Source organism: Artemia franciscana, chromosome 5 (genome assembly GCF_032884065.1).
Source record: "Artemia franciscana chromosome 5, ASM3288406v1, whole genome shotgun sequence".
Taxonomy (NCBI): domain Eukaryota; kingdom Metazoa; phylum Arthropoda; class Branchiopoda; order Anostraca; family Artemiidae; genus Artemia; species Artemia franciscana.
In genome coordinates, this window is record NC_088867.1 from 29530887 (window position 1) to 29547084 (window position 16198).

A 16198-nucleotide genomic window follows, 5' to 3' on the forward strand; every position below is an offset into this window, starting at 1 on the left:
TTCCCATTTCCTTTAAATCTTTATTATGACATCCTTCCACCCCAGACTAGGACGACCTGCTTTCCGTTTAGCCTTAGACGGTTGGCCAAAAAGGACAATCTTCGGCAATCTGTAATCCTTCATCCGCAGAACTTGGCCTAGCCATCTCAGCCTTTCTTTCATTATAGCCCTAGAAAGCAGGATTGAACCTCGTTTTTTGTACAGCCTACTGTTTGGAATACGGTCAGTCAGCCGGGTACCCAGAACAATCCGTAGGCAATTTCTCTGGAAAAATCTAGTAAATTTTCATCCGCTTTTCGGAGTGCCCATACTTCAGAGCCATATTTGTCCACTGTCACCACGGTAGATTCCAATATTCTAATCTTGGTTTGCAGATCTGTCTTCCTATTCTTCCAAACTTTTTTTAACTGAGAAAAGACCCCCTGAGCCGTGGCTATTCTACTTTTAACATCTTCACTGCTCCCACCATCTTTACTAATAATACTACCAAGGTAAGTGAAGCTGCCAACCTTATCAATCTTTTCGTTACCCAACGTCACCTTTTCACCTTCACTTATTCCTAGCCTTAGTGACTTAGTCTTCTTAATATTAATTTTTAAACCTATTCTAGCACTCTGAACTCGCAAAACCTCTAAAAATTCATTCATTTTTGTCACACTTTCATCTAATACGCTTAATTCATCAGCATAATCTAAGTCTTAATAATAAGGATAAGAACTTTGCTAAAGCTCTTCTATCAACAGAATCGAACGCTTGCTCATAATCTATAAAACTGAGGACCAAAGGTGTTTGACAACGAAGGCACTTCTCAATTATTAACCTAAGTGAAAACTTGGTCGACACATCCTCTACCTTTTTTAAAACCGCATTGTTCTTCCCTTAAAACTTTGTGTAAAGCATCTCTCAGTCTAAAAAGTATCATATTACTAAGTAATTTGCTACCTGCAGGGACCAGACTAATGCCTCAATAGTTACGACACCCCGATAATTACAATTCCTCGATATGAAGGTGAATTCCGTCGAAAGGTTTTCAGCTTTTAAAAGCATGATGGTGGTCTCTTGTTACTTTAAAGTCTATTAGTACTTGAACTGTCAGTTCAGCGGCATCTTCAGTAGTTACTGGGAATGTCTTCTTGACTTTAAGATCCCTCCTACAAAATTTCAAGTATATCTCAGGACTGTCTCATCCAATTTTGGGTTAAGACATTGGGTTTCAATTACGCATTTTGTTATCATATTTCTTTTGAAGGGCGTACTTTTCATTGACCATAACACAAAAAAGAGATCAAAATACTAACAAAGTCTTAAGGGAACAAAAAACGAATTCTTAGAATAAACACGTTTTTAACTTTTAATTTAGTTTTACTATTTTATACGGACGTTACTTTACCACTTTTTTCATTTTAATTCCATTTCATTCGAATTTCCATTTCATTAGACGTGCGCTGGCCAAACTCTATTCTACTTTTTGTGATCATTCTGTCCTTTATGCTTCAGGTCTTTTCCCACTTCTTAATAATGGTAATTTAAAAAGAATTCGGATAAATTGTTTAAAATTTTGCAAATTTCTTTTGTATCTTCCACCTTGGACAAAAAACCGGACTCTTATTAGAAAATTTTCAGTTCCTGATATAACTTTAAAGTTGGAGATTCTTCACAGAAAACTCTCCAGTACAGCTTCTGCGCGCCTATCCCCACACCACCGCCTTATCCGTTTTTTTGTTGACTTTGCGTGTGTATTTGTTTTTCTCTTTGTGTTTTTTTTTTATATTTATTCTTACTCCACCATATTTACTTTATGTATCGTGTGGGTGAAAAATAAAATAAACAAATTAAAATTTATAAACTATAATTCTGAAGCGATTTGTCTAATTTTCTGAAGAAACGTTTTGAAGTGGCGAATCAATAAATGATTCACCAGCTAATTTTCCGTCTTTCTCAAGAGAGTTTTTTTTAAGATAAGATAAATATTGATGAAGATGTATCAAACGTTTGGTCAATATATTTTTACTCAGGATGACACGACGACACAGGACAATTTTCAGTTTTATATGTACAAGTTTATATACACATATACCAGCTTCCGGCAAATATATTTTTTATATAATACTGTTCCAGGTATTATATAATATATTATTATATAAACAGATAATCAATCTGTTTTTATTAGTCTGTTCCGTCAATCTGTTGAACGGTAGGTCTATTGTGTTGACTCTATTTTAATGATAAACAGCACTTAGTCTTTAGAAAGCAAAAGCCGTACTCTTAATTCATGGTTAATTTGTGTTCATTTAGGTTTTGGCTTTTTTTTTATTTCAGTTTACGTTTGCTTCAGGTTCTATTTGTTCATTCATCGTATTTTTCTGCTGGTAATTTTGACTTGGTTATCCATTTCAATTTGTTTTCGTATCAGGTTTTATCTATTTATACATAGTAATGTCTTTTCACTTTAAAATTTGACGCATCATATAACTAAACTTCTTCTCGTGATAGCTTTAACGTCACTGTTCAGTTTTTTTTGTTTTTTTTAATTCTTGTGAAACATTTATAATTCCAAATAATATAATAAATAATATAATATAATAAATAATAGTATAAATAGAATAAAAATAATAATATAATATAAATAATATATAAAAAATGTAAGGTTTTCAATGTAATAAATAAATAATAATATAATATATATTTATATAATAAATAAAAATGTAATAAATAAAATAAAATATTCCTGTAAAACAGTAATTTGACAAAAATACCGCACGTTCTGCTTTCTGCAATCATTATAGCCTTTCTCTGTGAAGAAGTTTTAGACCATCATGCCAAAAACCAAAGGACGTATCTCACACGTTATCAAGGAATGAATTATTGCGCTTTTGAGAGGGGGGGTGCCCCACTGGTTATATTTGCAGATACATGTTTACTTCATAGGAAATAGGGAAGACCAGCCAAGATTGAGACAACAAAATTGAGACAACTCTATCTCTGGGAATATCAACGTAATACTTTACATTTAACAACGAAATTAATCCCCATTTTTCAATTACCACCCACTAGAAAAGATTTTTTTGTAAGATAATGTATAAAACATAGAATGTAGATTTTTCAAAAGAGAAAAATTATTTTATGATCTTGGAGCGTCCTTTTATTGCCCTTTAAATGACTAGCTGTTTATCTCCCACTATTCGTCCAAAGCTGTAAATTACAATTATATTCCATATCTTCCCGGTAACTAATTGCCGTATCTATCTTAGTTTATAAAAATCTCGTTAACAAAATGTTGACCCACATCTTATCGGAATAAAAGTAAACGTGATTTATTAATTCGGTTCAAATGGCAGAGTACATTTTTCCTGATTTCCATGATTTATTATATAAGTAAAAGTAAGTGGAAAGGGAAGATGTCTCTTTGATTCTATGATAGCAAAACCATAACTAGATCTCACTAGAGCAGGCGTCTATAAACGAACTCAGTAAAATTAAGCTGAAAGAAAAAAAACGTTCAAACAAGAAACTTTAAACGTAATTCAGGGATTGCTAATCCAGGTTGCATGGTTTTGCAGATCAGGATTACATGATTTGGTAAATCAAAAATTGTTCGATCAAACTTGTTTAATAGTTATCTCCAGGAAATCAGTTAGGGATAACGAATGAGTTTGACAAAAATAAAACTCTTATGTCTGTAAACACGTTTTGAGCATACTGACTATCCATAAACGTACAACAAAAAACGAAGAACGAGAAGAAAATAATTAGCAAAAAACAAAACGGAGCGAGCTTAACTTTCACCCAGCAAATATAACAACAAAAGACTATTTTGGCATAGATCCCGCAAAGCCGTCATTAATGCAAAAAAAAAAAAAAAATCCTGAACTAAATTCAAGCAAAAGAGGGCCACAAACGTAGGCTAGATACTGGTAAATTATTTCTTAATAACTGGTAAGTTTACATCCTAAAAAAACTACTCAGGCATTTACTAGTATTGAAACACTTGGCTTCAAATTCCGTTTTTGAACTTTCTTTAATCACTTGAACTCATTTCTTTAATCATCTTCCATCATTTCAACGATACTACAAAGGAGCAGGCGGGAAGATAACAACTTTGAGTAAATTAAATTCACTTTAAATTCGCGTCCTTATTATTCTTCCACTAATTTCGAAGAATAAATTTGCACTGATAATACAGACCATGAAATTTACACAAATAAGTAAATAAATAAAGCAGTAAAAATGAGACAAAAAAATCAACTAACCTTTTATTGTCAACTTTCTTGGTCTTTGTTTGGATGTTATTACGGAGAGAGAAGTATTAACTTCAGCAATTCTTATAATTGGCTGAGATGGCACATAGCTTCCAGGTACAGCTAACTCGAGATCTTTGCACTGCATTAATTTTGGTGAAACATACTGAAGTTCAAGACTAGTTAACTGAGGCAATTGCCTGGAGATCCTTCGAAAGACGTGGTAGTACAAGTCCCATGCTTGGTTTAAATCACGAAGATTGTTAGAGTGCTGATATTTACGACACCAGTCCAGAGCTTCACTGAGATCCCTCCCATACGCCTTAAAAAAAAAAAGCACTAGTTAGTACCACGTTCATAAAGAAAATCATAATGCATAAAAAAGCAGACGGAACCAAGCATTTTTACAAAGGCAAACTTCTAAGGTCGAACGAATCGAGCATCTTTAATTTTTGAAAAGTTAACATTTTTCCTAATTAAACTAAAATACTGTCATTGTAAATGATACTAGATCATATTATTTCCGTCATTTCTTCTCTCAGCATTCTTTCATTCCTTCAAACTCAAGGATGCATCAATCAGGCTTATGATACTCAAGGGAAATTAATAAGGAAGACCCGAAAGATGAAGCTAGAACGATTTTTTTTTTGGTAAAGAGGAATCTTTTGCCATGAGATTCCTGTAATCAAAACTAGCCAACCTCAAAAAAAATCACTAATTAGAAATCTAGCAGGAATAGCAATTTAACAAGTAGAAAAGATCAATTAGTGTACCTTACGCTTAAAAACATAATGTATCCCTTAAAGCAGAAATATAACATGTACAGAAAATCCAATTTAACAAGAGCTAAGAGCTCATATAGCACTTGTGACGAGGCAAGAAGAGCTAGAGCCAAGAGATCATATGGTATGAACTCTAGCAAAATTCTATGAATCAATAGATTGATTTAAAAGGAAAATAAGAGGCTTAAGGCCGGTCAGGATTTAAAATAAGAGCTCTGGGTCACGATGTCCATCTAAATATCAAAATTCATTAAGATCCGATCATCCACTCCTTTGTATACACTCCTATGTATACATATAAATACCTAATTATTTCTAATTTTTCCTCTCCCTTTAGCCCCCCAGATGGTCGAATCTGGGAAAACGACTTTATCAAGTCAATTTGTGCAGCTCCCTGACACACCTACAAATTTTCATCGTCTTAGCACGTCCAGAAGCACCAAACTCGCCAAATCACTGAACCCCTCCCCCCAAGTCCCCCAAAGAGAGCGAATCCAGTACGGTTCCGTCAATCACGTATTAAGGACATTTGCTTATTCTATCCACCAAGCTTCATCCCGATTCCTCCACTCCAAGTATTTTCCAAGATTTCCCCCTCCAACTCCCCCCAATATAAAAAGATATGGTCGGGATTTGAAATAAGAGCTCTGAGACATGAAATCCTTCTAAATATCGAATTTCATTAAGATCCGATCACCTATTCGTAAGATAAAAATACCACAATTTTCTCGTTTTCCAAGAATTCCAGTTTCCCCCTCCAACTCCCCCCAATGTCACAGGATCTGGTCGGAATTTAAAATTAGAGCTTTAAAGCGCAAGATCCTTCTAAGTATCAAATTTCATTAAGATCTGGTCACCCTTTCGCAAGTAACAAATACCTCAATTTTCAAAATTACCCCCCCCCCAACTCCACCAAAGAGAGCATATCCGGTCCGGTTATGTCAGTCACGTATCTTAGACAGGTTTTTATTCTTCCCATCCAGTTTCATCATGATCTCACCGCTTTAAGTATTTTCTAAGATTTCCGGTCCCTCCAACTGCCCCCCCCCCAATTACGTTTGATCCGGTTGAGATTTAAAATAAGAGCTTTGAGACACAATATCCTTCTAAATGTCAAATTTCATTGAGATCCAATCACCCGTTCGTAAGTTAAAAATACCTAATTTTTTCTAATTCTTTCAGAATTAACCCCCCCCCAAACTACCACAAAGAGAGCGGATCCGTTCCAGTTATATCAATTATGTATCTAGGACTTGTGCTTATTTTTCCCACCAAGTTTCATCCCGATCCCTCCACTCAAAGTGTTTTCCAAGTTTTAGGTTTCCCCCTCCCAACTCCCCCCAATGTCACCAGATCCGGTTTGGATTTAAAATAAGAGCTCTGAGACACGATATCTTTCTAACTATCAAATTTCATTGAGATCCGATTACCCGTTCGTAATTTAAAAATACCTCATTTTTTCCTAATTTTTCAGAATTACCCCCCCCCCCCAACTATCCCAAAGAGAGCGGAATCGTTCCGGTTATGTCAATCATGTATCTAGGACTTGTGCTTATTTTTCCCACCAAGTTTCATCCCGATCCCGCCACTCTGTGTTTTATAAGTTTTAGATCTCCCCCTCCCAACTCCTCCCCCCAATGTCACCAGATCTGTTCGGGATTTAAAATAAGAGCTCTGAAAAACGATATCTTTCTAAATATCAAGTTTCATTGAGATCCAATCACCCGTTCGTAAGTTAAAAATACCGCATTTTTTTTTATTTTTCAGAATTAACCCCCCCCCCCCCAACTATATAGTTGGATAGTTTTTTCTATAATAGAAAAAACTATTTCTGATTTAATCTGGTCCGGTCCCTGATACGCCTGCCAAATTTCATCGTCCTAGCTTACCTGGAAGTGCCTAAAGTAGCAAAACCGGGACCGACAGACAGACCGACAGACAGACGGACAGAATTTGCGATCGCTATATGGCACTTGGTTAATACCAAGTGCCATAAAAAGGAGCAAAAAGGAACCAAATTCCATGTATCAAGATCCTGCAATAAGAGAAATGAAGACATTAGACAACCCATCTACATTGCCCTCCTACTCGGATCAATGTTCCATAACCCTCAGAGTGTAAAAGCTCAAGAACTGGGGTCCAGGGAACTACACATATAGTCTATCTTTAAATAATACGTACGAAGTCATTTAAAAAACATATATATAAAAAAACAGCTAACCAGCATGATCGTGCAAGTCAATTGGCTGTAAAGTTACGTTAATGTGTATTTATGAAGTTGTATTAATGTTATGTATGGCTATATTAATATTATTATAATATGAATGGCAGAGAATTTAAAAATGAAGCTGGACATACCTGTGTAAATGAAGTTTCTTTTAATGTTTGAGGTCCCTTTTCAAGCATAGCATGAAGTGGCTCTAATGTGGCGAACATGCCATTGACATTCTTTTCGCCAAAATAAAGTCTACTCGCCTCTTCCAGCCCTTCATGCCACAGTTCATGCCACAGTATTGCAACTCGAATTAATTCATCACTGACCTGAAATTCATTTACAGGACATTTTAGGAACATAAAATGGCGTATAATGCTTCAGTGATTTGGAACAAAGGACTTAAATCAGAACTAAAAGCGCTTGAAGTTACACAGTGTAATTCCAAATACACAAGTATTTATAGGTTCTAATCATTGGTGTCTTAAACAAGTAAAAGCTATGACTTCCTTTTTTACAGAAGAAACATGTAGTAACCTTTTTTTAGGATATTTGCCTGCGTAGTTTTACTTTTTCTTTTGTTTCAACTATCCAAATACAATTTTTTTTGCTAGCATGTGTTAAGTATTCTTTCTGTTTTTTCCAGGTTGGTAAACATAGCATAAATTATTTTCTTTTGTTACGGATGCAAGAACTTATGTCCTTTTTTTCCAATTTTAGCTTATTGCTAGAAAACGGCCAGGGTCTGGCCTCCACAGTTTTCACTGAAGGTATGGACCTTAGGCTGGATTGATGAATATGACATTACATTTCGGAAAGCTAATCATAATTCTCAGCTGGGGGTAAAAAGGGTAATTTTAATAGAAATTAGGCCAGAGCCTACAGTGTGCGAGTTGAAGAGAAGTTTTATAGTTCTACGTCGAAAACGGCTGTCCAATATTATTTACAAACATATCAGGGCCTTAGTTGGTACTGGTATTAAATAAAAATACAAAACTGACTGAGATAATCTTAAAATAAAAGGAAAAACGTTAATTACCATAAGAGCTTGACTAACAAGAGTCGGACTGTGCTCCCTCATACTCTTGAGCACTTTATCGGCAGCAGAAGTGCGCACTTTTGACGAAGATTTGGACGCAACAGTCAATGGGTAAATAAGCGCCTGGGGATGAGCTTTACCAATGTCAATTAAAAGCTGATGTACAAGACGATTTACAAGAGGCTTTTGAATATCGATTCTGGCAATCAGCTGTGGTATAACCTGCAAAAAAATAATGACAGAGAGGATAAATAAAAATAGGAAGTGCTATTGTTGTCAATTTAGCTTCATGAAAGACTATTAAAATAATAGCATTAGTCATCACAGATTAGACTTTTAGAAGTATTAATATGTAGAAACGTCTTTCAAAACAGGAGTTTTTCAAAGAATAGTGAAGAGCCATATAAAAACCTAAAACTAGCAGAAAGGTTCACGCTATAATTCAAACTTAACACGATCAGAAATTACTTTTAATGAAAAAAACGAAACTGAAAAAGAACAGATATTAAAATGAATAATGCAGTCCAATTCAAACCAAACTAAAATCACTACAACAGGAGTAGGACAAAAGCTCCCTAAACCTTCTAAAGACCAGAGTGTCTTTCGATCTTTACTCAAAATGCTTTTGTTAAAACATAAACAATAACATATTGACTATGTGGAGAGCCACTTCATAAAATTGGCGAATTTGGATACCACACTTCAACATATACTAAGAACTCGCCCAGAACTCCTTCCCCAGCCTAAATCGGGTGAAGGAATAACCATTAGTGGCATATGAAAAATAATTTGCTTTTATTTACCAAATTTTAACACACGCCAAAATGTAATTTCAATAAAAGTTAAAAATGAGCTCAATATTAAGCGAACTCAAAACAGGTAAACTCAAAACAAGTCAACTCGCATCTTTGGAGGGTCAGGGGGACGCAGAAAATGAGGAAGATGGCAAACAGACTGACACAAGTTTAACCATATTAACAATTCATTAAATTTTTAAACCCCGCTCTGGACTCGTGAACGCAAAGCCGAGATGTTTTTAAGTCAGATTCGGAGCTTTGAAAATGAACACCTTTAAAGTAAGGCTGAAAGCAATTTTGAAAAAAAAAACAAGACATTTCTCAGGTAAATATTTGGGTCCAAAACATAACATGCCCTCTCTCTCAAACCCTCTAAACGGCAATAGTTTCATTTGCATTTCATTGGAAAAGACAGGAATTTTGAAAAGTGTGACTTAGCTATGTCAAAACATCAACAACAAAAAGCGAAAGAAAATAATCAGAATAAGCAAAATCAAACAGTTCGTGGTAACGAACTGTAATAAGGAGCGAAACGGCTCAAAAGTAACCGAAACTCTAAAAAATGGAATTTTGATGATCAAAAGAATCGCACTTTAATGCTGATTTTAAACGTATAAGTTTCATCAAGATTAGTCTTGCCCATCGAAAGTTCCGAGCCTGAGAAAATTTGCCTCATCTTAGAAAATAGGGGAAAACACCCCCTAAAAGTCATATAATCTTAACGAAAATACACCATCAGATTCAGCCGTATCAGACAACCCAATTGTAGAAGTTTCAAGCTCCTATCTACAAAAATATGGAATTTCGCGTTTTTGGCCAGAAGACAGATCACGGTTGCGTGTTTATTTGTTTTTTTGTTTCGTTTTGTTTCTTCCAGAGTTGATCGTATCGACTCAGTGGTCCTAAAATGTCGCGAGAGGGCTCATTCTAACGGAAATTAAAAGTTCTAGTTCCCTTTTCAAGTGACCAAAAAATTGGAGGGCACCTAGGCCCCCTCCCACGCTCATTTTTTTCCCAAAGTCACCAGATCAAAATTCTGAGATAGCCATTTTATTCACCATAGTCGAAAAACTTAATAACTATATCTTTGGGACGACTTACACCCCCCACAGTCCCCGTGAGAGGGGCTGCTAGTTACAAACTTTGACCTGTGTTTACATATAGTAATGGCTATTGGGAAGTGTACAGACGTTTTCAGGAGGATTTTTTTGGTTTGGGGTGGGGAGAAGTTGATGGGGGGGGGTTACGTGGGAGTATTTTTCCATGGAGGAATTTGTCATGGGGGAAGAGAATTATTCTAGCATTATTTAAAAAAAAAACAATGAAAAAACAAATATCAAAAGTTTTTTCAACTAAAAGTAAGGAGCATCATTAAAACTTAAAACGAACAGAAATTATTACGCATATGAGGGGTTTACCTCCTCGTAATGCCACGCTCTTTACGCTAAAGTGTCTTTAGTAATTTAAACTATTTATTCTATGGCCTTTGTGTTTCAGGGGTCATTCTTAAGGAATTGGGATAAAATTTAAGCTTTAGTGTAAAGAGTGAGGTATTGACGAGGGGGTGAACACCCCCATATACGCAATAAAACCATACGAATATGGAAGTTAGTTACGTAAGTTAATTCGTAAGTTACGTATATTTTTTACTAATGAAAACTTTCGTAAGAAAATAAAAGTTTTAGTTGCAATCTTAAGCAGTAAAAAATAGGATGGCAACTAGGCCTACTCCCTCGCTCCTTTTTCTCTGAAATTATTCCATTGAAACTATGAGAAAGCCATTTAGCCAAAAAAAAAATTGATATGCAAATTTAATTTTAATTATTTATGTGCGGAGAGCCAAGATCAAAACATGCATTAATTCGAAAACGTCCAGAAAATAAATAAAAAAAACAAGCTTTTTTAACTAAAAATAAGGAGTGACATTAAAACTTAAAACGAACATAAATTACTCCGTATATGAAAAGGGCTTTTCCTCCTCAACTAGGAGGAGGAAAAGCTCTTGACGCTAGCAGCCAATATATTAAAACAACTTTTTTATATTATTTTTATTGTAACTATATATTTGTTTAAATAAATAAATGCATGTCACCATCACTTGTTAAAAAGAGTTTTGCTTAGTTGCATTAAAAAAAAGAAAACAAAAATAAAATGTCACGAACCAGTTTGTTTCCTTGATTTTTTTCTTTTTTTATCTTAGTCAAGGCTCACTAGATCCTGAAATTTTAGTTGAGATATTTTAATGGTCTGAAATTTTAAAGCAGATCACTGTAAGAACATAAAATTAAAAGAAATCGATTTGGGGCGCTGAGAATCTATAACCATATCTTTTCCCATAATTGATTGTTCCCGTTAAGGTCCCTTTGGTACAGCTTGCTTACCCTGAAAAGCTTAGGCCGATCGGAACAAATAACATTTGGCCCATCCAGGGGTTTCGCGAATCAGTACAACAATATCTGTTCAAAATACTTTTTGTCAGCCGACCGGAGAAAAAACGCTGGGCCTATTTTGAGTCTCGCGAGTAAATATAAGAGTTTTTCCTCAATAGCCTTCGTTTTCTTTGAGGTTCCTGTAAGTCTAAGCCTCTTTGAGAAAATAAAACTTTTTAACCTCTTTTTGACAATCAATCTTCAACAAATTTTGGTTTCAAGTTATGTTTACCCCCTCCTCTCTAATTTCCCTGTTAGTTAAACCCTATCAGAGGCGGATAAAATTTTGGACCCTTTTTGGACATAACGAACCGACGTAACCGAAATGACTTTCAAATTTGTTTTCCGCATAGGTCCACCTATCCAAGAAATTTGTCAATATCCTGTTTAATCTGATTTGACGGATGAAATATAATCCCCAGTTTTTGTATGCCGCAAATCTTTTATTCTATTGGTCTGAAATGATCAAAAACACTACAAGTCAGGTAAATACAATGAAAAAATGAAAATTTAAAGTACTGAGTCCCGCTGATTGAAGAACATTTTGGGCGAAAAAGAATTTTTTTTTTTTTCTTTTTTTTTTGTATAGCCGTTCGCTTAACCCAAAAACTTGCAGATTTTAACTTCAAGCTCTCAAGAAAAACTTTAAAATTTCAGGTTGATATCCCAAGACACTCCAAAGATATTGCGAATACGCAATTTATAGTACTTTTTGGTTTACTTTATAACTTAAATGTACACAGACAAGTCCCATAGGAGCCTAGAGTAAAAAAAAAGTAGATTAGAGAAAATAAATATTGGGCCCTTTACTCCTCCCTCAACAAAAATATGAAGCCCCCTTAGTCTAGCCCTCCTTCTTTTGCCCAGCAGTACCTGAGATTTTTAACTTCATCGCCCGAGCTGTCCCTGAGATATTTCAGATATGCTATTTCAATGATTTGGGTACAAATGGTATCTTTCCATCTAACTCCCCGTCAATCAGTTTCAAATTTAAGATAACTTGACCCAAACCCAACACCCCCTGAAAGTTTCAAACTGATCCTCCAAGCCATTCGCGACAGTTGGCAAAGGTAGAGGGCTAGGTAACAGAAAAGGGTAGGGGGGGGGTTATTGCCCTCTAATTACATTCAGCCATCATAAAGGGCACTAGAACTTTGAATTAGCTCACTCCCGAGTTTATACAACCACCCCTTCCGTACGAAATGGCATGGCGGGAACTTTGTTTTCCTTTTCTAGCTATTTAATTTTCGGTTGATCAAGAGTTTATTGACTTTCCACAGACCCCATTTTTTCGGGTGGAGGAGGGCGTGCCCCAGAAAATTATTTTGTAAATCAGGTTCCTTTTAGCCCAAGTGCTTGCGGCTGTAAGTTTCAAAATTATCAGGAAAAAAAAGTTTTTTGGTCCATTTCTAGACAAATCTTGGGGAGAAATCGCAAACTTTAGACCCATTCATTCCCATGTGCTTTTCTCTTTCTCTCTTCCCCTCTCTTTATCTTTTTCTCAGCCTTGCTACAGTTTTCCTTCTTTCTCTCAGTGTTAACCTATCACTCATTCACTTAGTCACATACTTACTGACTCACCCTCACATTCTCTGCAGTATAATGGATATACTGCAATTTAAAAAATATACATATTGTAAAACTGTCTTAGGAAACAAATGATCAGACTAAAGCAACCAACTAAGTGAACAGAGTTTATAGAAGTGAGTTGAAATGTTTTTTGTTTTATTTTAAAAGAAGATTCATTCTTATCAGAAATTCGTCTAATGTTCAAAACCATCAGAGGATTTTTTCCCTCACTAAAAAACGACTAAATTACTCCGATTATCCATACCTATATTATTACCCCTCGATTCCTTTAGTTAATCTTAATATCCGATTTTTCCTTTTCATTTGATGAGAATTTTTTTTAACACAATTTTTGTGGACCAGAACTTTATACAATTAAGTTTTCAAAAACTCTGTTTTTTTCTTCGTATTTACTAGCAGCAATAAAAATCGATTTCAGTTTTTTTTTTTTTTTTTTCGCCAATGCGATACAGAGAGAACATTATATATTTAAGGCGGTTTGACTAAATAAATTTAAAATCGACATTGACTGATAGTCAAAATTTCATAAAACGGAATGCTGTAACAGAATTTCAGCTTCTTTAACAAAACTAATAATTTTTAAGATTTCACCGAAAATGTCAAAGTTTGAACCTCCAGAACAAAAACTCTTCAGCAACGGAGGAAACTCCTTAGCATAGTAATAGTGACTAATATTATGCCGGTACACAAACAAATCGAGAGATAGTATGTAAACTAAAGCCATACTACTAGCATTAACAAAAGATGCTATTTTAAAATTTAAGTTACTGTATTATTTATATTGCTATTAGCCTACCTCAGGGAGGCGGGATGAACCAAACCTCCGAGATCAAGGTTTGAACCCTCTATTGGGACAATGCGGACAAAGCTTGATTCACTCGTCACATACTTTTTAACCAGCATCCCCAAAACTAATCCTAAACCGACACAGAAAAAATAATTTCAGTGGATAAGATATTTTTTCTCTCTTTACTATTCCTATGATGAAGGTGCCTTACCTGCAACCAGTTTATAATGTCCGTTCTTTTAATGCCATCAACCAGCGCCTCATATACTTCAGGAGCTTGGCCATAATCAAAGCAAAGTGTAAGAAGTCTGAGAGTGTCCTGCAAAGAATTTCCTTGGGAAAGCTGAATAGATTTGTAGAACCCATGAACGGCAGGAACAACATAAGTTCCAACTTGCTGAAGGTTAAGAGGATGGCCCTCCTGAGATTGCTTGAAATACAGTACAGCTTCGTAGTTCATTTTGGCCCAGGCATGCCAGGCCTTGTAGCTGAAAAATTAATGAAAATATTTTGAGGTGATCAACTCACAACTATATACTTCGCAAGGAATAGAAGCTTTGAAAATCAAAAGGTATTAACTTCCTAATCATACAGATTATAGCATTAAAATACTTCGAATCTAAAAATCGCTTAATAATGAACGGGCGGAAATACATTACCAGATAACACATTGATTGTCCAAAGACAACATTGATTTTGATTTGGAAAGCGCAGTGAAAAGACTCACTCCGATGTTGTATTTTTGTCATCGATGTTTTCAAAAACTATACCACACTGTTCAAAATACATATAGTTATCAATAAAAGACAAATGACACAAGAGGCTTTACAACTTTTAGGGTTTGGGGATAGGGAAGGAGGGAGTAGCCAAACTCATGCGTTTAGTAATTTTTGTTCGTTTTAAGTTTAAATATTTAATTTACTTTTTATTCGTTTCTAGATTTATTTATTCATCTACATCAGTGTCTGTTATCTTCATGTTTGATATGTTCATTTATTTTAGTTTTTGTTCGGTTCGGGTTTCATTTATTAATTCAAAATAATTTCTGGTTTTTTGTTTTTTTTTAATTTGAATTATTATATAACTTTATTTCTGCTGGTCTTCAGTATAAAATGGACTTTACTTTTCTTTGAAAAACCCTTTTTTTGATTGACGAGAAATAGAAACCCAAAGCCCGAAATAAATATTAAGTTTTCTTTATAAGAATTCTTTATTTCTGTTTTCAACTTAGAGAGCACGTTTTGTATTTTGTAGAAGCATGCAAAATTGACAAGCCGAGCCATTTAAGTTGGTTTCGCAGTGCCATTCAAAAAAAGAAAAAACAAGAGCTAAAAGCTCATAGGGCACTTGTGACGAGGTCGGAAGAGTCAAGAGCCAAGAGCTCATATGACATGAGCTCTAGCAAAATTCTAAGAATCAATAGATTGATTTAAAAGGAAAATCACAGGCTTAATGCCGGTTAGAATTTAAAATAAGAGCTCTGAGACACGAGGTCCTTCTAAATATCAAAATTCATTACGATCCGATTACCCACTCGTAAGTTAAAAATACCTCATTTTTTTTAAGTTTTTCCTCTCTCTTCAGCCCCCCAGAAGGTCGAATCGGAAAAAAAGACTTTATCAAGTCAATTTGTGCAGGTCTCTGACACGCCTACCAATTTTCATCGTCCTAGCACGTCCAGAAGTACCAAACTCGCCAAAGCACTGAACCCCCTCCATAATTCCCCCAAAGAGATCAGATCCACTCCGGTTACGTCAATCACGTATCTACGACATTTGCTTATTCTACCCACCAAGTTTCATCTCGATGTCTCCACTCTAAGCGTTTTCCAAGATTCCCAGTTTCCCCGCCAACTCACCCAAATGTCACCAGATCTGGTCAGGATTTAAAATAAGAGCTCTGAGACATGAGTTCCTTCTAAATATCAAATTTCATTAAGATCCGGTCACCCGTTCTTAAGTTAGAAATACCTCAATTTTTCTAATTTTTCCGAATTAACATCCCCCCCCAACTCCCCCAAAGAGAGCGGATCCATTTCAATTATGTCCATCACGTATCTAGAACTTGTGCTCATTCTTCCCATCAAGTTTCATCCCGATCTCTCCACTCTACGCGTTTCCCGAAATTTCCAGTTTCCCAGATATCTTCCCCCCCTCCAACCCCCTATGTCCCTGGATCCAATCCTTCTAAATATGAAACTTCATTAAGATCCAATCACTTCTTCGTAAGTAAAAAATACCTCATTTTTTCTAATTTTTCAGAATTAGGAAATTCCCCCTAAGAGAGCGGATCCGTTCCGGTTATTTCAATCACGTATCTAGGAC

General features: G+C 35.3%; 1 protein-coding gene across 1 annotated transcript in view; it reads right to left on the reverse strand.

Moving 5' to 3' along the window:
* LOC136027232 (serine/threonine-protein kinase mTOR-like) overlaps positions 1 to 16198 on the reverse strand; it is a 126805-nt gene that overhangs the window by 41826 nt on the left and 68781 nt on the right. Inside the window, exons 13-16 of the mRNA XM_065704289.1 lie at positions 14086 to 14362; positions 8272 to 8493; positions 7379 to 7561; positions 4251 to 4560 (exon numbers count right to left, since the gene is read on the reverse strand). Of these exons, the coding sequence (XP_065560361.1) occupies positions 4251 to 4560; positions 7379 to 7561; positions 8272 to 8493; positions 14086 to 14362 (992 nt within the window). The remainder of the gene's footprint in view (positions 1 to 4250; positions 4561 to 7378; positions 7562 to 8271; positions 8494 to 14085; positions 14363 to 16198) is intronic.